General features: G+C 38.3%; 1 protein-coding gene and 1 long non-coding RNA gene across 11 annotated transcripts in view; one reads left to right on the plus strand and one right to left on the minus strand.

Annotated features, from left to right (window-relative positions):
• Window positions 1-23,005, plus strand: part of VEGFC (vascular endothelial growth factor C) — a 104,421-nt gene that overhangs the window by 16,262 nt on the left and 65,154 nt on the right. Inside the window, exons 2-3 of one of the 10 annotated variants that reach the window (XM_086891620.1) lie at window positions 6,965-7,010; window positions 16,123-16,231. Coding sequence is in view for 3 of the 10 variants with exons in the window: in XM_086891613.1 (XP_086747739.1) it covers window positions 19,565-19,708 (144 nt within the window). In the remaining 7 variants the exon portion in view is untranslated. Of the gene's footprint in view, window positions 1-6,964; window positions 7,011-12,203; window positions 12,393-16,122; window positions 16,232-19,086; window positions 19,709-20,023; window positions 20,336-22,289; window positions 22,615-22,717; window positions 22,743-22,814; window positions 22,907-23,005 lie in introns of those variants that run through there. The other 9 variants (XM_086891619.1, XM_086891614.1, XM_086891616.1 and 6 more) reach the window with 9 other exon arrangements.
• On the minus strand, window positions 2,224-19,426 carry LOC147653035 (uncharacterized). The gene is made up of 3 exons (XR_015287592.1): window positions 19,311-19,426; window positions 12,029-12,128; window positions 2,224-3,965 (listed from the first exon to the last, which is right to left on the minus strand). It is a non-coding gene; the product is annotated as an uncharacterized LOC147653035 (long non-coding RNA).

Consider the following 23,005-nt stretch of genomic DNA (forward strand, 5'->3'; position numbering starts at 1 on the left):
CTTTTAGTGTACTGTGCATGGTGATACATGAGAATGAGTGAGTGGGTGTTGCTTGCAAATGTCCTCTGTTCATCCATAATATAAACAGGCCATCCTTACTGGTCCCTAGGTAACCAGTTTCTGGCTCAGTGTTTAAGCTGCAGTCTCCTAGAAAGATTGTGTGTTGGACCAGGCTCTGTTTGTATTAGAAAATTATCTAGGATTTGCAGAAATTCTAATGATTTACTGTACATGATTCTAGCATATATAACCTAATTTGAATGCCCTGATAACTCCTTTACCCTATATATCATACATGCTTGAGCAATAAATCATTCTAATTCTTGGGTTTGACCCCTACAACATCTTTCCTTTGTCTTTTGGAGGCTACAGCAAGCAAACTGAAGTTCATTAACTCATGGTTTAACAGTATTGTACTAAACGCCTTCTCCATGTGTTACCATCATTTTTTAAAATATTTATTAATGATTCATATAGATTCACTATAATGATTTGAAAAAAATATTTCTTCCCATTTTAAGTTCTTATCTGAGACTCCTAACATTAGAAAATGACAAATTATCCATCTTAGCATAATGGAGCCTTCATCTTACACTTTATTTTCCATTAGAACTTGGAAAAATGGTCAGGCACTTGGGAGAAAAAAAATTCTATTTGATTGGAATTTTTTAGTTTGATTTAGAGTGGTTTTTTTGGCATTTGCAGAAAGAGAACTTTCAAGGTGACTTTTAGGACTTCCCTCTTACACTAAGTTCTGGAGGTGTCTTCATCTGTGAAGTCCCTCTAGCTGATGTGTGTGATGTGCTCCAGCAGCACGTATTACTGCCTGCAGAGTTGTAGCAGGCAGCTTCGGAGCCTTAGAGTCTTGTCTACTCTTGTAGCCTGTCCTCTCTTCTATTCTGTTTACTGCAGACCACACACTATCCATCTCTTGTAATGTTTATCAAACAAAAGCATTCTTTTCACCACAGAATCAACCATGAGAATTGCTTTCCTCTCTTACAATTGCTATATTGTCTTTTGTATTAGACCTGTGCTTCATCCATTACAAAACAGTAATTTCCTATCCTGCTCTAGCAGAGACAGATCTCTAGGTAGATGATATCCTGAATATAATTTAGTAATGTTTCCTGATTTTTAGTAGGAGTGAATACCTCCTGTTTTTCTGCAGCCCTTGAGCACCACGTTGCACCAGCAATCTTGTCTCTGAGATACAGGCATTTCCCTGGAACAACACTTAAAGTGTGCAAGCAGAGTGCACCACACAGTAATCTGAGAATTGGTTGTGACATGAATTTTTGGAAGACCACACTACTTGAGCATTTTCATTCTATAGCAGCTGTTATCTACTCTTAAATGGTTATATTAGAATAAATGTGTGGGATAAAAGCTTAATGAATTTCAGCCATGACCACAGATATATTTTCTATCATAAAACATTTTACATAGTGGTCAACGTAGCGAAATATACAGTTCAACATATATTAGCATTAGTTTACACGTATTAGCAACTTATGTCAGAGTATTCCAAAAAGCTAACAGAGTATTCCAAAAAGCTAACAGAACTCCTTGACTCTTCTTTTTAATTATATTTCACTTCTCTAAGTTCACAGTTGTAGTATTTATTTCAGAACCCTTCTTGTAACGTAGTACTTCAGAGACACTTCAAATAAGAACCAAGAAGTAAAAAACTGCAAAAATGAGGCTTATGACCTACTTTTTGAGTACTATTCACTTAGACAAATTGGCTTGTGAGTTCACCAGTGCATGTGGATCCATTTATTTCATTTGAACTGTGATCCATTTGTATGGATGTTCCATGCTGAGCAACTGAAAAGGCGAGGCAGAGAAGTGGAAGTACAGGATGCCACAACTGGCAGTTTGATAATTCAAGAGCTCTTACATGACAAGACACACAAGAACTCTTACATGAAACGCACAGGACTCGTAAGATGAACACAGTTAAAACTGTACTGATATTTCAGAGTCCATATTACTTACAAATTTTGGTGCTGTGACCTTGAAGAGTAACAAATGTTTTCTGCTTTATAGCCTTTCTTTCCAAGTATTTTTGATGTCAAAAATACTAATAAATATGACATGTTCATACCTATACCTTCTGAGAAAAGGGTAGTAGGCCTTTCAGATCCTTCCCATGCATTTTGTATTTTTTGGCCTAGGAGAGCAAGGTCATCTGATTAAAAAAAGCACATAGCACTGATCTGTAAATACTCTGTTTTACTAGGAAACATTACAAGGAGTTAGAAGATGGAAAATAATAAAATACATTTTTTGGTTTTCCAGATTTAAAGCTGATCAGATCAGCATAACACCATATGTAAGAATTCGTTAGCTTGAGTTTTGTAACCTAGAACACATCTTCAAAAATATCTAGATCTAACTAGAGAACTTGTAGTAACAGTTTGTTTCAATGAGCTCTGCACTCACTGATTACAAATTGTTCTTTTCTTTTTATTAGTACTTGCTTTAGTTTGTTGGTTGTCATATATTTCTGCTACATTTAATGTTCCCATGTCTACCATTGACTTTTCATTTGTTTTAAGCTTCCAGGAGCCAAATGTCTGAAGTAAAGGTAACATAAGGATTGCAAAAAGTCTCCATTTAATTTGGTCTGTTAAGATTTTCTGCTCTTTAACTAACCCTAAGTTCAAAGTGAAGATCACTTAAAATTATCTTTTATTGTATAATAGGAAACTCAAACTGAAAACCGTAAATCTTTTGAGAGCTGGGAGCAGGAAACATCTTGACCACAGCCCAACTGAATGTTTTATCTCCTATATACACATCTTTTCCTATGAATGTAATTTTCCAGAAATGACCGTCAGTTGAATGACTGTGACGGGTGTCACCGCCAGCTGCTCATTGGGCAGAACGGCCTCTGATACACTGACCCATACATCAGCAGCTCTTGCAGAAGATCCCTCTGCTGCTGCAAGCCTTGGTTCACACAGGGCATTAATACAAATTACTCTCCATTACACAGAAAAATGCTGTGGGGTTTCTGTGGGGTGACAGTAGCAGAGTGCCTGATCTTATTCTAGCAGCAATAGCACTGGTAGTCCCTTTCAGGAGCTACAGTGCATTGTTGAGCCGCTTCTTGTCCACAGAATGAAGGCCTGAAGTATTAGTGTGCCTTTATTTCTTAGGATTCTGGATGGTCTGTATGAATCAGATAAAACTTTAGGAAGAACACATTATTGCAGCATTAGTATGCTGTCCTGGAAACACTAACACTACTTCTTAGCAAGGACAGGTTTTGTGATACTATCAAACTGAGCACTTTTGTTCAAACATTGCTTGATTTCTACTTTAGATCTTTAGTAAAGCATCTGTAACTTTAAAATTGAGTCATAGGCTCGGCACAAAAAGCTGTATGACTCGCAATATGAAAGCAAACTTTTGTTTGTTTAGATTTCTCTCCAAGAGCAAATTTTTGTAACTATATAGGGAATATTTCTTGACTTAACAATTAGTAATAAAGCAAGAAATCAATGTTAAAAATTATTAAGAATGTAATAAAGAAATTAAGTAGAAAACACCACTGTGATTATTTTATCTCAGCAGACATACAAGAACTGTATACAATTCTTTTTTATTCATTTCAGTTATGCATGAAAAAAGATTTAGAGAAGGATGACAGAGAGAATCAAATATATAAAGCCATCATCTGGATGAGCAAAAAGCATACTGACTAGGACCCTTCACAAAAGAGAAGACTGAAGAATATATGGAAGGAAGTTTACAAAATGAAATGTGGAGTAGAAGGTGGATAGGGATTTATTTCAGTTCTGTCATAAGAATGAGAGGCATAAAATAATAAAATAAACCTAGTAGTATTCAGAGCAAACCAAGGAAGATATTTCTTCACACAACTTATTGAGCTGCCACATGGTGTTATGGATAGTGAAAATCTACAGGATCTCAAAGTATGACGGTTCTGATTCCTGGAAGAAAAATAAGAACAGTTACATAGAAAAATAGATAATGTTTCTGCTAAAGAAGTTTTTAAGCTGCATCTTGCTGAGGTTTAGATAATATTCTGAGAAAGTATATCTATGTCCTTGCTTTCAACTTCCTCAGGTTCCTGCTGTTGGTCACTGTGAGGGTCAAGATAGCAGGCTAGAGAGACCCTTTTCCCCCAGTAGTTTCACTCAACATACAAGCTGCATCTATTCCAGAAATATTTGAGGGTACCTAACAAGAAAACAGAAAGCAGAAAAGCATTTTTTATAATATGTCAGAGTTAGTTACATCTAGGAAAAAATGTCTTACTTCCCTGAAAAAGAAACATTTCTGTGAGGATACAGCTGCCTGAAAAAGGCTGCATCATTTTCATGTTTATTGCTTCTCAGTCACTTTTGGTTCAAATAAGTTATTATTTCTCACTCAATCTATATAAGCAATATCACATATGAAGAAAATTATATGTTGATCTGATCACTTTTAAAATGACTAATATATTGCATCAGAGAGAATTTTGCATTTTCTCAAAAAATATGTGTTCAGATACTTTCATGTCCTTACTGGTTTCCTTTATGGACATTTTACATAGTTTTCATAGTTATTCTGATTGGACAACAATATATTCATATTCAATTTTTTAAATTAGAAAATAAAAACCAAAATTGTAGTACTGTCTGTTATATATGAGCAAAATAACTCATCTAGTTTGATACATACTGCCTAATCTAGTAGTGTTATTATTTTTCTCTTCTCTTGATTACTTATTTCTTATTCTATAGGTTTTTTTTAAGTTAAAATATTTTAGTAATAATTGAGGTAGAATAGCTGCTTTATTTAATTTTAATGGAGAAAATAAAGATATTTTCATCTGTTAACTGCTTGGGTTTTGCTTTCTACTTTTTTTTTTGTCTTAACTGAGATCACTCATTATTTATTTACTAGTTTATTAGGTCTCTTTATTCTGACAAATGCTTTTGTTTGTTGTTTGTTAGTTTCTGGCATTTTCCCTGTTTTTCACAGTCAGAAAGTTTGGGATTTTTGTCCCAAATGCAAATTCCTTTCAAATAATTCAATTTCAGAGTCACACAAAAAAGTCCTTTGCTAGGATTGCATTTTCTTTGCAACACTAAATTATACATTTCACAATTTTTCTCTGCCTGGTCAAAGCAGTGTCATTAAAATTATTTAATATGAAACCTTAAAACTAAATATTCATTCTTATAAACTCCTGTACCTTCAGTTTATGGGCTGAGGTATTATCCCTGAAAATAATAGACTCACATCTTTCTCAATTTGTACTTATTACATTTTATGTGATACCAAGGAAAAGAAACTTGGTAATATGTGGTTTTGGTTTTTGGCTCATGCTCTATGGTGGTTTTCTGTGGGTTCCCAGTAGTCATCTTTAATAGTATTGTTGGAGTTTTACAGAGGCTGGCAAGAATTCTATGCCTCTGATGGATTTTTATGGCTTTTCAAACCCTGCTAAATCACCTTTACAAATTTTTATTCATACAAAGTTCAAGAAGGAATTATTACATTTCTTTTAACAGAAAAAAAAACCAAACCATCATGATGCTCAGCATCTGAAGAGAAAAATCCTGGGGTTTTATCAAATTTCCCATATTGTATAGCATTTGATTTTACTATTCCTCTTCTTCAAAGCTGCAAAACATTAATTTACATGTTTTATTTAAGGGAGGAGGAATATTTTGGTGGTTTTCTGGTTTTGCTTTCTGAACTATGTATAAATATTTCCAGAGGCATTCAGTGGTATATGAGGTTTTTCCTGCTCCATCAGCTGTGATTAGAAGGGGGAAAATATAGAAAAAAATGTCCTTTTTTAAGAGAGGGAAAACAAACAGTGGAGCCTTGCCCTCCACTTCTGAACATACACACCTGTAAGTTTCCACAGTTTAAAAAGAAATATTCTTGTGGAAGCTGTTTGTTAAAATAGTACAAACTGTCATGATTCTTGGCTTGTTTTCTTCTATTTAGAATAAGCACTAATTTTTAAAAGGGAAACAAAGCCCTTTTGTAATGACAGAATCGGCTCAGTGTAAGCCTCATCTTGTCCCCACGTTACATTTTCATTCCTATAGAATGAAGAAATAGAAAGATATGTTGCTGAGTATGCCAAGTTGGAAAAGGAACACTTCTCTTGCTTTCAATACAGGACTGAACTTGATGGAGAATTAACAATTGATTTTGCAACACAAATCACTGGTGCTATGTTGCTATCAGTTTTGCCAAGACCAATGCATTTGTGAAACCAAAATGTGTCTAGATTTCTTCATCATATACTGTTCTGCCCAAAAAGCAAAACACTAGGCATGAAGCTTTCTCACTGAAGATTGTGGAAAACTTTTTTATTGATTTTTGGTAAATTTTGGATTTTATTACTATTGGAATATTGCTTTCCCCCTCATCCCCATCCCTGAGGCAAATGAGCACAAGGCACGAAATTCTATCCAAAGTGTGACTTATGAACACTATGACTTGAGTCAGATTTTCAGGTAAATACTTGGTAATTTTTTCTGCCAATTAAGTACACCGTAGGTGTTATTTCATTTTAACACTTTGGTTTTTGAATTAAAAATAAAATCTTACTGAGGGGAAATGGGAAAAATCACAGAAACGGAGACAGAAAATCTTTAGAGTTGGACTAAGCAATTCTTAGAATTCTTAGAATTTTATTGGATGCCGAAAGGGGAAAATTAAAGTCCCATATTTGCAGGATCTTTTCAGTTTTTCTGCAGGTAGACAATCCTAAGCAAAATTTTGGAAACATGGTTTATTATCTCATTTTAACTATTATGGTACCATGCATTTGACTGAGCAGCAGGATATCTTTCATGTACAAAACACCAAGTATTGGTAAACTGCATTCCTGTCAATCCATTATTTAAATAAAAGCAAAAAGAACTTAAAGGCCCTAGGAAAAACTGCTAAAAATTTGTGCTGCTTTCTACCAATACAGGATGATTACAACTGTGGGAAGATATCAAGATGAAAATTTCTGATATGTAAGTATAAATATTTTAATAAAATATAAATATACTGTAAGAATTTTAGTGACATGCTTTCTACTTTCCACAGATGTCTTGTGGCCTTCTGCCTGATCTTTGGAAACAATAACTGTGACACTGATATATTCAGTGCTATTGTGCCTGTTGTATTAGAAAAAAAAAGACACTTCAGAATAAGATATTCTGCTTAAGACACATTTGGATGAACCTGGGGTAAATCTGCCTGGGAAAATGGGATTTAAGTGTCTAGAAAACAAGATTAGCCTTTTCCATTTGATCTTTGGTGAAATCATGTTGAACTGAGATGTTTTAGAGTTGACAGCTCCTAGTGAATTCGCTTTTTCTTCACATTACAGAATTGGAGAGCAGAGGCCACAGGCCCTGCTGCCCTTTTATTGTCTTATAGCTCTGTTGTGTCAATTCTCATGCAAGAACTTGTGTTGCATGTATTGAGTAGCTAAAGCTTCACTAATAGTATTTGACATTATAATAGATGTGTAGCCAAATTTATAGAAAAAGATTAGATGGATTCAAATCTCTGTGATTAATAGGATATGTAACTTCATGCAATATTTCTTCTTCTTTGAAGTAGGAATACATAATGAATGTCATAATGTAATTATAATTTTTGCAGCTTCCTAGAATTGCTTTCTCAAATAGGTGGCAAAAAAGGTAAAGACAACTACTTCTTCCTTGTTTTAATAAAAAGTGAAGCAGAAGCCTCTGTAGTTAATAAAAGAGAAGGTTAAGTGCTGTTTTATTTTCCTAATAATGTTATGCTGAAGGCTACATATATGGTACCATTTAAAAAAAAAAAAATGCTATGTGGCAGACCAGCAAGATTCAGGAGAAAAAACTGCAGTGGAACTATTATCTGTTCATAATTCTTTAAGAGACAGTCAGCACTCTATATACAAGATAAAAACTACAGAGCTTATGAAGAAGAGATCTCTCATGTGGAAATCATATCTTGGTTGGTGCTCTCTTTCTAGCCCACTGTTAATTCACTTGAGCAGTTTGGATTTACTGCACAAGAAACTTATGGTAAATAAATCTGGAATTTCCTCATTCCCAGGAAGGATTTATCATTTGCAATGAGAATACCTATAGAGAAATTAGACACAATTTTCTGAGTCTCAAATACTAGAGAAATCAAGTGCTGCATTCAGATAAACTAAATTTAGTCCATAAAACATGAGACTTCTGAAAATCAGATCACTTATATGGAATGATTGATATTTAGCTATAAATGAAAGAATACCTGAATACCTGGGACACAGTTGTCTCATTTCCATTTAATTCTTGTGACATTCACAAAGGAAAAATAGTGCTGTTTAAATTATAACCATAAACATGGTTCCAACAGAAGAAATGGATCCACTTGTGGGGACTTTTCACATCTGGTTTGCTAAAAACACCATCTCATCTTACATTTAGATTGTAAGGACTACCGCAGTGATCTGTGAGTAAGGGAACTCTGCGTGCTTCTCCACTAGTTTGTGTAAACCTGAGACTCTTATGGAAACCACCATTCCACCACAGTCTTCAAAAACCTGATCTGGACATATAATCAGTCCTGCATAACTGGAAAAGGATCTCATATGATCAGAGCTATGTTTTGAATCAGAGGTGTTTATTTGCAGTGAGACAGACATAGGTGTGCACTTTGTCTCAGGTATCTAATTCAGAAGATTTCATAATTGTAGGTAAAATGCTTCATGTTTCACCCCTCCTCAAGCTGGGTTGGGGTTTTTTTCCAGTTTTGGGTTTTTTTTAACCTGTCTCATTTCTGTTGGGAGCAGAATTCTAAATCTAGTCTGGAAGAGAGGAGATTAAGTGACGTTGGATTTTAATGCTTAATAGGTATGTTAGTCATTCATAATAACATCTAAGAGACTGTGTGAGATTTTATTATTTTTTTTTTTTTATCTACAATAAAATTGGACCTTTAAAATACCCAGCTGCACACTTTTTTACATGGCAGAGTATATTTTGCATGTATAATGTGATAGACAGCAATTCCAGGAATTAACATACTCCATAAAAACATAACAGTTCAATAGAAATATCATTCACTAAAAATAAAAAATAAAAAAATCAAACAGAGTCCAGCAAGGCACTTCACTGTGTTACATTAAAATCCTCATAAAGTCATGATAATCAAAAATGCATGTTGTAAAAACTTGAAGCTGCAGTGCAAAGAAAAAAGGGTAGAAAAATGGCATGCTCTCTCTAATGGCAAAAAACAATCAACCTCTAAATGTTGTTTCTTCTTTATAAAATTGTAACCTTTACTTGTTGAGCAGTATCTGTTCACTTTGGTAACCAGAATACTTTGGATTTCAATATTTATTACTGCTGAAATACCAAAGGAACCATGAGTCAGTTTCACCTATGTAAAACAGGCAATGAGATCATCAAAATTGTTAGCAAGTTTGTGTCACAACGTAGATTGCCATAAGAGAGGTTTTTTAACTAGAAAGAGATAAATTGGTTTTTAGTTTCCAGAGTTTAAAAGATTGGCAGGGAAAAAATGTGTGGGGGGAGATGTCAGGTTTTTCTGGGTCTAAGGGTATTAAATGAGAAACTTTTGACTCAGTCTATTACTCTAGTTAGGGTTACTTTAAAAAGACTTCATAATGATCAGATTAAGATCAGGTAGTTTCTTTCTCTTTTTTGACCTGGAATCTTCTTAATCTTGTTTTTGGTCTACCTCAACTTTTTAAGCTTTTTCCACACCTGCTGTGTCTCAATTGCAATTTCCTTCATTTAATCTGTAATCTACTTTCATACTTTGTAGATCATGTAGCTTTTTTAGTGGAGTATTTCCCAACAGATGACTGCATCCCAAAATCCAATCAGAATGTCAGACCATCTATTAATATCCTATTTCTATATGGCTTGATTTTGACAGTCAAATGCCTCAGATAGAAATCAAAGTACTTCAGTAGAAATCACACCATGAGCAAGATGAGAATATTAAGGACATAACAACTTTTTCGTCTGACTTAACCAATTGCAATGTGAATTTTTTCATTCACTCATTTGATAATTCTCCAGTAAAACCTACAGACGTGTCTAATCACCTTTTGTCATAACTTTTAATTTTTGTTCAATCAAGAGCTAAAAAGATGAGCCATACAACAAGTTTAATATGAAAGAATTATCAGTCAACAACCAAATACTCCCCTTATTTTATCCATCATGCCACTATAATGTTTTCTGTACTTTGGTAATCAAATGACCATGCTAAGTTCCTGTCCCTCTTTCCACCTGTATTTATTTGGCATCCCCTTATGGCATTGGATCTCCCCAGGGACAGACATTCTAATGCAGATCCTAAACATGAGACTTCATTTCTGTAACTTGAGGGATCTCAAAGTTACTGTCCTTCTGTCACTAACTGAGAGAAAACATATTTTAGCACATGTCCTAAAGAAAGTGCCAAAGAAATAGAAAACTACTTCCTCCTTGGAAAAGGTCGTTTTGTTTTTCATTGACTGTAATAAGCCATCAGACACTTGGCTTTAGACTGGAGCCTTAACTCTGGGATGACAGAAGGGAGATGAGATCCTCTCCTATTTGTTTTTCTCTTTCTGTGTACAGCTAGTTTTGATGAATATCTGCCCACACATGACTATTGTTGAAAACAATTTTAGTTCTCCTTTTGGATTTCACATTCTTTGGTCAGTAAATGTTGGCATGATGCAAGAGGAATATCAAGGCAACAATGCCCTTGAGGCATCCTGCCATTTGCTTGGATGTGAAGATTTCTATGTATTCTAAAGACTAAAACAAATATAGTTCAACTGATGACCTTAAGAAAATGTCAAGAAAGCAGAAACATTTCTTATATTTTTTTTTTTAATCTTTGCATGGTAAAAATTAGTAGAAATAGCCTGTAAATGTCTATTTTAAAGATAAACTATCTTTTTAATGAAAGAAAGCATTTAAACATGCTTTGAAATGTCAAACTGACAGCTCTGTTTTGTTAAAAGCAAATGGTTTGGCTTTGCATCTTAGGAAGGGCAAAAAAAGGAGTTTGCTTATAAGGTCAAGTGTTCAAGCCAACCTGAAAAAACGAGTTGTGTTATAATTACTCCCACTGCTGTGGAAACATGAAGTTGACTGATGAAATGAGTCTTCTTAATTATGAACTTTGGTATTGTATATTTCGGGTAAGCGTTTGAAAACTCACTGAGTTTGATCCCAGCTCTTTTTGACCTTGACTGAGAGTAGATTGAACTCAAAAAGTTGTTTTATTCCTACTGGCACTCAGCATTATTATTTAACAAGGGATCTGTTACACAGTTTAACTAAACAATAGGTCACACAATGTGCAGAAAATCCTTTGAATCTGCTGTACATCCAGACTTTGAAGTTCTGTTTTAAAAAAAAGGGACTCAAAGCAAATGACTTTTCAAGATCTGCTATGAATATTAACAGCAGCCTTGCTGTGAATATCTCTACATGAATACATCTTTCTCATTTGAATCTTAACCCTTTTGGCTTAGGTGATCAACATACGTGGATAAGGGCAAGAAAGGGAACAGGGATTTAGAAAATCAGATTGATTTGAAGGAAGGCTATTACAATGTAAAAGGATATTATTTCAATTAAGTATGGCTCCAGCTGTCTAAAGATTTCAGTGCAAAACTGCAGGCTATAAACATTAGCCTGTCAGGTGAATAGTTTCATAACTGTATGGAAACAAATATTTCTTTGGACTACTTTGATTTTAATCTAGTTTATTCAGCTAGAATATTAGAACTCTATAGATTGACTAATAAACACCTATTTTCATTCTAAAGTATTAAAAACTTAATAGGAGTAACCCAAGAGCAAAATTGTGTGATGACACCATCTGCTATCTGCAATGCCTTGGAAACAGAAAAATGCTTTTAAAACTATGGCATAACTTGTTTCATCTCATCTCTCTTGCTGCTGTCTTTGTAGTCTCAGCAGCAGCACCATGTAGTTAGTTAGGGTTCCCTGAGCTTCACCAGGTTACTTACCTAATATGGCCAGATCCCAGAAAAACCATCCTGTCTCTCGTTTCTTCTATTTGCATACAGCTGAGCTGACGGGCTTGCAAAGGTTGTCCTTGACTGTACCCTAGTCCATAGAACAGATCAAAGTAAGTTAACAGCAGGTGGTCTGAGAGTCCCACCTCCTCTGTAGCTCCTCAGCTGGGGTAACTCAGAGCCCAGCACCCACACCAGCTTATTCCCTCATCCCAGAGTCCTTCCATAGCACAGGGGCTGCTCCTGACCGGTTGCATCTCAAGGGAACAGAAAAATATGATGGAAGGGTGACTCGGACTTTGCTTGATCCTGCTTAAGCAAGATATCTGTGAGTGGCCATACAATTACATAAAAGGTAATTTTTGACTACTCTGGATTATAAGGCAGAAAAAGCAAGCAAGGGTCTTTGCATCTCTGAAAATTATTTTAATGTAATAATCCACAGTTTGGAACCTATCATTTGTATTTTTTTAATAAAATATTTGCAATTTCTAGCTTTTTTAATGTACATGCTTGTCTTTCTACCTCCTCCTCCTCTCTCCAGATCAGCTAGTTGCCCTGGGAAGATGCCATCACTGCAGGGAGTCTTACTAAGAAGCTGGGGTTAGTTATAGTTCTGAATACACTCAGGCTTATGTTCATTATCAATAGAGAAGATTAGGTTGAGTTCCACAGCTGGAACCTGCTCCTGAAAGTGGTCTGTTGATCTACCCTTTGCACTTAAGAATTTTATGCTGGGACAGATTACTTCAAGTGTCCCTGTGGAGTATGGTTGTAGGTTCATGATGGGATAGGAATTCAAAAAATAGATTAGGCCCAGCATGCTATCTGCTTTTTAGGCCAGCAGTAGCTGCTTGAATTCAAGTTAGAAAGAGATAAGCAACCAGAAGGACGATGGATGTGCTCTGAGCAGCCTGCTTTGCCCAGTGACGGTCTCATATCAGTTGCATCAGTTGCCTAGTTCAGCCTGAAGTGTTGAACATAAAGACTCTGGTCAGAGACAGATTAACAGGTTGTGCTGAAAGTAGGAAGTAGCAAGAACTGGTCTAAGCATGTCTCTTATTGCATAAATTCATTAATAATAATGGGGGGAATTAGCATGGCTTTCACTCTGTTACAGGGAACTAAGACCTCTGTCACCCAGCGTTAAGTGTGTAGGAAAATGAAATTTTCTGGCTAGACAGTGAAGGAAGGAATTATTTGGGGCCTCTGATGCAATCTCCATATCAGTGCACCTTTGCTCTTTCATTTGTTGTCATTGATTTTCCTTGTTCTTTTTATTTGTTTTTTCTTAGCAGCTTTTGAAAAGTGAAAAGGTTTGGGGTTGAATTTTGAATTCTTAGAGATGTTGGTTCCTCTTCCTTCTAGGTTTGTGCCCAGGATGTATCCTGAGGTCTGATAGTAGTAATAACGCTCTTGATCCAGCAGAAAACATACAGCTTTTTGAGGAGAACATGTCATGGTTTCTATTATTCAATTGTTTAGCAGAGAACAAAACCTTCTTAGTAACCAAATAATGCATACTGTAAATTCAAACTTAGTAATGGTAACTTCCTGACTGAAAGTTGGTGTGCAGCTTTCTCATTTTATTTTGTCTTATTTGTTATTAAAAAAAAAAGGAAATAAAATACCTGGAACTACTGCTTTATTGTTTTCCTGTGAGATGTATCCAAAAAGCTGATAAATGGAGTTTGGTTTAGGTTTTTTCTCTTTTTGACTGAATGATTAAATCTAGTTTCAATAAGGAAGGCAATAGCACTCTTTATTCATTTCATTGAAAATCATGAGGACTATTTTACAGATTTGATTTCCTGTGTACTTCCTTTCAACCGTATCTGTTGGACTGACTTTTGGTGTAATAATGATGTGTAAAAATAAATATTTTTGTTATGACTAAGTATAGCGGTCTGAACATGAGACTGCAAGACAAGAACAAATTTACTCTGTGGTTTGGACCTGAATCAATGAGAAATTGATTCAATTTCCCTCAAAATATATGATATGTCCTATTGGCTCAGACAAACTATCTGTCTTGACTGTTTATCTATTTTTTTGTCTCCAACAGTTACAATTGAATATGCTTTTTAAGGAGAGCACAGTGAGTGTCTTCTATTGCAGTCCATTTCCTTCATGCTTTTCCAGCATCTGTATTCATTGAATAAAGTACCCAACATTGGACTACTCCTACCTTTCACCCCTCCAGCTCCCTTTTACTTAAAAATCATTTTCTGGTCCTGATGTCCAGAACTATGTCTGATGCATTTTTAAACCTCACAGTTTAAACCTCTCATAACAACAAATTCTAGAGGCTCACTACCTGGTCTATCAAGGAAAACAAAAGAAAAACTCAACAAACCAACAAATCCAAACCAATATCCAACCCAAACCACAAATCTTTGGCAAAATCAGGGGAAACTGCATCTCTTTAAAGAAACAATTAGTTCTGCCACTGTTTTAGAAACTATATAGAAATGTGTCTTGCATTGATTTGGGACTGTCTTCCCCTGCTATTATACTACCAAATTTTGTAAATATAACTGAGAAGAAAAAGATTTTGAATATGTTATCTCATAGCTCGTCACTTAGAAAACTACTGCAGGAAGGTATGTATCATGCTAAGTGTTTGTATGTTTAGTGGTCATGTGTTGCTAGCTCCTAATATTTTTATTGAATCTAAGACTGTTTATTTAGTGACATATCTTCAGCTACATACAGTTTAGATTGTGCACAGCTTTCAGTTAAGAGGCAGCATAAATTTCCCATCAGTCATTTTTTTGTTTATAGTCAGAGGTTAAAACAATGAACATCATCAGTTTACAGGATGCTAAATTAATATTCAACCTGTTGTTGTGTGAGACCTTACATTACAAGAGGGAAGAAAAACTATGGTAAGAAGAAAAATCATAATGTAAGTCAGCTGGATAAAATTTGTGCTAGGGCTTTCCTCATTCTAAGCTCGAGAGATATGTAATTTGCTTTGGTTAATTCAAACACTTTTCTTGAGATGCAGCCTGGAGCTGTTCATTTTTGCATTATACTAACCTCTTATTATAGCAAGGGTTGGATAGGTTTTACACTACTGAGGTCATTTAGTCTGTAACACAGAGAAATTCTAATGTTAGATGCCAATGGTTTTGATTTTAACAGTTTAAAAAGAGAATCCCTGAGAACAAAGAAATCCCAATAATCCTGTAATCCTTGAATATCAACTGGTGTCAAAAAGCTGAATACTAAGGATTCTTGTCTTGTTAATTAATTTTCAAAAGGGACCAACTTTTATACAAAACAAAAGAGAAATTTCTAGATAACAAAGTGCAGGCTGCTAGGTCAAGCATTGCAGAAAATGATCTTGCAGCAATGATGTCTTTCTCATTGAAGCAAAGTTATTTGTCCTGGCAATAATGCAAATGAATGGATAAAACTACATTTCAGGAGTCCTAGCTGGAAGTTTGGTGCAGAACAGTTTCCCATGGGGTTTTACAAGCGAGGATGTCTGATCAAAGCCAAGGAAAATATTTCAGTAGCTATTGATGATCTCCAAGCCACCATGCTTAGATCCTTTCCTAGGATTATGTAAGGAAATACTAAATGAGGGTCTGTACCAAGAAAAAGATGTGCTTTTGATGAGTGAGGAAGGACATTACTCTCAAAATCAGTAAAACTGGCAGTACTCCTAAATATTTCCATTAAATTATGTTTTATACAAATAAGAAAGGTAAAGAAGTGGACTACAGCCTCAAATCCACTGTACCCTCCTTTTTCAGTAGTCTACTGTAAGGCTGGTTACTCTGAGTAGATGAGCAATATGAAAAGAAATGTGTAATAAAACTTTGGGTTGAATGATTCAATGGGACAAAATGGATCAGTGAGCAGTTGTATTCAGTTTGGCACTGAATCTGAATTATCTTTTCTTTTTTTTTTTTTCCCTAAACATTTATAGCTAATTTATGGTATCTGCATCAGATATTGATATTTTAGACATTGATCAATACCCTTTTTTTTTTTTCTTAAGTTTGAGAGGAAATATGGTGGAGTCCCATCTGTAAAGGAACTAAGGAAGCTTACTTAGTGCTTTCATCTTTTAGGATGATTCCAGAATGGCACTTCTACAGCCTTTTGAGTTGCTGCACACAAGGAGCAATGTTTTCTACTTTTGAGATTTACATTAAATATAAATTCCACTGAAACTTACCGGTAAGACTGGGTGTATTAAAACAAAAATCATGGTATATGATTTTAACTATTCAGTATGCCTCTGTCTGTCTGTTTAATAGGAGCATGAAAAGGAGACTGCTTTAAACCAAACACATTAATTTAAATATAAAAATGATGGAAATTGCATTCTGTAAAAAGAAAACATTTGTTAGCATTTAATTCTACATGAAGAAAGTAAATCTCATTATGAAAGCATGCTACTGATTTTTCTTGCTGCTCTTAACTCTCTTTTATTTCCAGCTCAGCTCACATTTCTTGCAATGAGTTTTCACACTGCTAACAAACAGATTTGAAACAGGCATTGAAATGCCATGTTTCAGAAGTAGAATGTATTTGAAAGGAACACATCAGGTATTTCTAGATACAGGAGAGGAGTGTTCTTGGCAGATGTACATTACACCAACTTGAACAAGGGATTGGGGCCTGGATTGTTAAAACAATATTAAAGAATTAATTTGAAAGATTCTCACTTCTGACATAAAAATTGTGGGTTTAATTTTCAATAGTAGCTACTGTTGTCATTGAAGCATATAGGACAATAAGATCCAGACCTGTCACTATTAGGATATCTCTTTAGTCATCTGTGTTTATAAGGTCACTGTTAGTATACACAGTGTCACTTAGAATTTTAAATAATTTGTCCTGAAAGCTGATTTCTACTTTATTTGAAAACAAGAGGGGAAATATTAACCATTAGGTGGTGGAGAAAGTAAAAAATATATTTTAATTTGTTTACCTTTAAATTAGCCATCTTTAATGGGATGGGGAGAAATACAGAATAGATTAAAGAAAACACTGTTGTGCCAGAGCCAATGGAATATTTGTATGTCTGTACACAGAACATATAAACTACCATATATTTCAACCACTTTCTTGATAAAACTTTGATTAGACTGAGACTTGAGCCACCATGACTATGATTACTAGCTTTCAATTATGACACTTTACACTTGCTATACAGGGCAGTTGGTAGAAATGCTCTATTGCATAAAAGCCTTTGATCCCATGATGGATGTTCTATGAATTGTGGGGGAAGAATGAAAGTGCTGGAGAACTGGGGAAATAAATAATGAAGCCAGCTGATATTATGATGGCACAGCAGGAGTGGTATGTTTCATCCTGTTTTGTGATTTAGTTATGCGGCTTCTCCTTGCATAGCACTCGCTTATTGAAATAATATTATCTGTGCATGATTTGTCAGGCAGGTTTTAATAAAGTGCTGCAAAAGAACTTCCTCTCCATACCAGTCTGTGGTACTTTTGAGAGGTTTTTAATATGTTTAAACTCAAATCAGTAGTGCTGTATTTCTATTTAGATGGATTTTGCATCCTGGACTATGCTCTCTTTAGGCTTTAATCCTATGCTTTGATCTGAAGCGCTGTAAGGGTCCAGTGAAGAACAATGGTCTTTTTAATTTATGGATGCTATTTTGTATCTTCATAGCTGTTCTGTTTAACTTCTACCCCTGTCCTTATTTCATTGCTTTACTCTGTCTTGAAAGTATTTAGAAAAACATTAGTGCTTCAATAATTTTCTAATGACTATACAACCCTCCTAAAATACAGCTCTGCTTAAACTATAGATTTCATTCTGATTGCAAATGAAGTGATTGCTTTCTAGCATCAAACTATTTGTGTAGCAGCATGCTGAAATACCATCTTGGAAATTATAACAAATAAATCAAAAAAACAAGGAGGTACCTGGGAGCCTGCTAGAGACACCTTTATGTGTAACTTCCAGAATGTCACTCCCAGAATAGTAACATAATGGGATTCCCAAAGAATAAGAGCAGTGTAACATGAGCAGACTGCCAGCATCTAATCAAGGCAGTTAGGGATCTGCCCTCTCACTTGGTTCCCATACAGTCTAATTACCAAAAGATGTACACAAGTTATGCAGAAAACAAATTAGAAGCTTTTTAAATATTTACATAAGTTTCAACAATCAAGAAAAAAGAGTATAGGGAATATAACATTTTCCTTTTGCATAGCTGAGATTTGAGCAGGATGTAGAGTGTTACTTTGAAAGCAATGTACATTCTTTTTAAACTTAATCACAGTGTAACTGGAATACAGGATCTGTGCTCAGTTTCATTTAGGGCTCTGAATGGGGTGTTACTTCTCCTTGAAAACAGCTCCAAAATGTTATTGATAGGAAGTCTACAAATAATTATGGTGTTCTTTGGATTACTGTTTCTAACATGGCAAAAACTTTTTTTTCTGCAGCCAAAAATAGCTGCATACTGTCTTAAGTGAAGCTGCCAACGCTGCTCAACAAGTAACTGATTAGGAGTCACAGAAATTTTCTTGCATGATTTGTCTGCGTGAGTTTTACCGAACTTCCACCCCTTGGCTTCCCAGCCAAATTAAACGAGCCGGGCGCTTTGCTTTTTCCTCGGGGCCAGGACCTGCCGCGGGCTTCATCTTCGCGGAGCCGAAGCTCGGGGCTGGAGGAGCCCAGCTCTGCGGGACGGGGCGCGTTCGCCTCCCCCTCCCGGCAGAGCCGCGGCTCGCCGCGGGCGGCCTCTTGCCCGCCGTGCGGGGCGATCGCTGCCCGGCGGCGCCGCCGCGGCAGCCGCAGAGGCTGGAGGAGGAGGCAGAGGTGGCGGAGGAGGAGGAGGAAGGCGGCCGCCGGCCCCTCTCGGCGCGCAGAGGCGCAGGCAGAGGGCGCTTTCGCCATGCGCGGCCGCCGCCGCCGCCGCGCAGCCCCAGGCGCCGCGCACCCCCCGGCCGCGCCGCCGCTGACAGGCGTCCGCACAGAGCGGCGGGCGGAGCGCGGCGGGACCCCCGGCGGCGGGACCCCGGCCCCGAGCCCCCGGCACCGAGCCCCCGGCACCGAGCCCCCGGCACCGAGCCCCCGGCACCGAGCCCCCGGCCCGGCCCGGCCCGCGCGAAGGGATCTCCCCGGGTGCTGCTGGACGCTCGGTCCCGCTCTGCTGCTCCCTGGCTCTCTCCCTCCTTCCCTTCCCTCCTCCTCCCTCTCCTCTCTGCGCTTTCCACCTCCCCTGCTCCTGAGTGAGCGCAGCCTCGGATGTCCGGTTTCCTGGTGGGTTTTTTACCTGGCAAACTCTGGATAACTTTGGTGAGAATTTGCAAAGCGGCTGGGAAAGTTGGGAACTCCCCTGCCGGCGCATAGGAGCTGCTGCTACCGCATCTTCTCCATCCCACGGATTTTACTGCCTTGGATATTGCGAGGGGAGGGAGGGGGGAAAGGACAGCGAAAGAAGGGGGGAGAGGAAAAAAAGGAGCCTCGTAATTTCGGCAGCATTCGTCCGACTGCCCCGCTCCGCGGCCGCTCTGCCATCCCTGCACCATGCACTTGCTGGAGGTGCTCTCCCTGGGCTGCTGCCTGGCTGCCGGTGCCGTGCTCCTGGGACCCCGGCAGCCGGCCGCTGCCGCCGCCTACGAGTCCGGCCAGGGCTACTACGAGGAGGAGCCCGAGGCGGGGGAGGCAAAGGTAAGCCCGTGCCCCCGCTGTAGATGCCAGCTCGCTCCTCTGGGCATGTAGCTGCGACTCCCTCTGAACGGACCGCTTGGGAACTCCACCAAGGAAAAGATGCGGGAGAAACCTTTTGAAGTGGAGGATTGCTTAAAAGCGGGGGAAGGAATTTTTTTTAGAAGCGTCTTGAGTTTTTGGGGTTGCTGGAGGGTGGGTGGGCCGCAGGAGGGACGGCTGCGTTTACAGAGGCACGCGAAACACCTGATGAGCAGCGGCAGCCCGCGGGCTGCGCTCCCGCCGTGCAGCGGGGACCGGCCGGGGGCAGCGGGCCTCGGGCTGCGGCTGCTGCCGGCCCTGGCAGCTGGGGCGCGCCCCGCGGGCGCCTCCGAGCGGGGTCCGGAGCTGCGGAGCGCCGAGGGAGGGCGGGCTGAGAAACGCTCAGGGGAGCAGCTGGGCACAAGAGCGAAGCGGCCAGGGAGGCGTGGGAGGACGATGACAACAAAACCCTAGACTTTCCATTTGTTGAAAAGCCTCTTGGAGTTACTGACGCTTTGGGTGAGCTGCTGCTGCGTGACAGAGTTGACGGGAGGTGTAAGGTGACACTCCAGTCTGAAAACCTTAGTTCTGCCCAGACGCATGGCGAAGGTTGGGCTTAAATTCTCGGATTCCAGACACAAATACTTAAAATTCTCGGTTAATTTTTTGTTTGCACATTAAGTTTCGTAACATAAAACTCAAGTACCTTTGGTACTTGTGGTTATGCAGTTCCTGGTATGCTGATGCGTAAAAAAGATGCATAGTGTGTGGTTGTATAAGCATGTGGCATTGTTAGGAAGACCTTTGATGTCTGTCTTACCCTCATCTCATTGTTTTGAAGATTTCTGACATACTTATTGAAAGCAATCATGACCTAGCTCATTCATTATTCATTTCACTGTGGGTCAGGGAGGGAGTTGTGTGGATTAAATTTAAACTAATATTCTGATTTTTTTCCCCCCTATGCTGTTTGCTTTACTGATTAAAAGTTTGGGAGATTTTACTGTAACTACGTGGGAAGTCAAGTTTTGATAGTACACATTAGCTGCACTTCAGGTATGCACACTGTTGTACACCATACATTGTACACAGAAGGCAGACTTTCGTGCTTTTCAAATAGTAATCTGCATGGAAAAGTTGACTGATTATACTCTAGTCTCACTTAAAATGTTTTAACTACAGCTGAATGCTTACATTGCAATATTCTTAGGGCTAATACGCTGTCAGTGATTGTATTGCTTAGAAGTCTATAAAGTGTTTTTCATACTTAAAAGTAGGAACACAAAACCAATTCAGCTAGCCACTCTTACCTCTTAGACTATTAATAGAAATTAAAAAAAAAAAAAAGAAAAAAAAAAGAAAAAAGAAAAAAAAAAGTCAAAACTTAGTGGAGGGTAAAAATACCTCAACTCCTTCCAACCCATGACTGTAAGTCAGTTATTTACTGGGTGAAACTGGTGTTTGAGTTGTAAAGCCTCAGAACAGCTTATGCTGGAAAAGTAGAAAGAATCCAGACTGGAGCACAGCACATATTTTGTGTACTTAGACTGCTGAGGTAGAACAGTTGATAGGGAAGGTACCCTAGGAGGTATGCTTTGCATTCCCATACATATGGTGTGGAAAGTTACTCTGTTTCTCGAAGAAACCTCGAAGTCTTTGGGAGCTGCCACTGTAGCGCATTGTGTATAGTGCAAGTGCTCCCTGGAAAAAGAGGAACTGTCAGCAAAGCAAAGGAAGGAAAGGTCAAGAGACCAGGCAGTGGGATAGCATGTGTTAAGCAATTACGTTAATAGGAAAACGTTTTTGTGCCTGACTACTGCTGAGTAGTAAGTGGAGAAAGACTCTGGATCCAAGCAGACTTAGTCATGTTGGAAGTCTTTAGCTGTGAGTTTGTTGCTTTTGTTGGAACTGTTTGAGTGAGTACTGCACATATTTGTTTCTGTGAATGTTGAGATGAGTATCTTAAGTAATTATGAAAGGATTAAATAAGTAAACTGCAAATAATTGTTTCAAGGAAAATACGATTGTATTGTCAGTATAAAGTCATCTGCTTGAACTTTGTTAACTTCAAAGAAGTTCATAGATGTTATGTTTTTACTTCCCATCAAGATGCCATGCTGCTGCATGTTAAACTGATGCCTAAGCGCAAGTCATGCAGGCCTTTGGGTCAGCTCTTAATACAATGTATTTATTTCTCTCCACTCCTATTTTAAGAGCTTTAGAAAACACTTTAAAAAGTGTGAATGAAGTTGAGGCTCCTCCAGCATAGGAGGAAAAGCTGTCCAGAAAATAGGGGTATTGTGTTTTTAAGCAGGTAATTGTCACGTATTAAACTTGTCTAGTGATTTGCAGCGACTTGGAAGTGTTACAGATATAAATAGTAGTAGTTCTTCATATACAGCTCTTGCAAGGGCATGTTCTGCAGCAAGTGGGCACTGATAAGCTTGTGCAACACTGCCTCATCCCTCTCCACCCCTACCCCCCCACCCCTACTTTTTTTTTTTTTTTTTTTAGCCTAAGGCTAAAGTTCGTTATTTAACAAGCTTCCAGGGCCCAGATTAATACTTTTCAGCTGAAGTGTCAGCTCAGTGGTTTGGGAATGAACCCTGCCCGTAAATCACCCCTCGCGGATTTCCTGCAGCGCAGGGGGCTGTCCCGAGGAGCTGACCCCCTGGCAGCCACACCCCGGCCCTGCCGGCGGGGCAGGAGCGCAACCCCGGCCCCCTCTCTCCGCCCGGCTGCCTTGTTGCGGAAGGCAGGCTGTGCTTCACGTGCCTCTCTGCTCAAGGAGGGCCCTGGCAATCAGCCCTCCTGGCCCACATTTCACGCCCTTTGGCAGGGACCCGCCGCCCCGCAGGGATGCTCGGAGCAGCTGCAGCAAGGGGAGGGTGAGCTGTCTTACCACACCGGTGGCTTGAAACTTTAGCTGATTGTACTGCCTTTGAGTGTTTTAATAATTCTTATGTTTGGTCTCTGGCTTTTGTTCTTTAGGTTAATTTTGAATAGGGGATGTTGGGTGAGTATGCACTGTCTACCTGGGAGAGTATTATTTAAAAAATATAAACAATTTCTTATTGTTTGTTTGCAGAAAGTTTAAAAATGTACTGAAGGAACTACGTGGGCATTCTATGCGGGAATTAAACTTCTTAGGTTATTGAAATGAAGATGTGGCGGTAGCAGGTACCTAGACTTTATTAATGGCAATGAGATAACAATAGCAGGAATATTATGGTAACAATACCTGGAACAAAACTGCACAGCTGGTGGGATTTGCCATAG

Source organism: Cyanistes caeruleus, chromosome 5 (genome assembly GCF_971803275.1).
Source record: "Cyanistes caeruleus chromosome 5, bCyaCae1.hap1.1, whole genome shotgun sequence".
Taxonomy (NCBI): Eukaryota; Metazoa; Chordata; class Aves; order Passeriformes; family Paridae; genus Cyanistes; species Cyanistes caeruleus.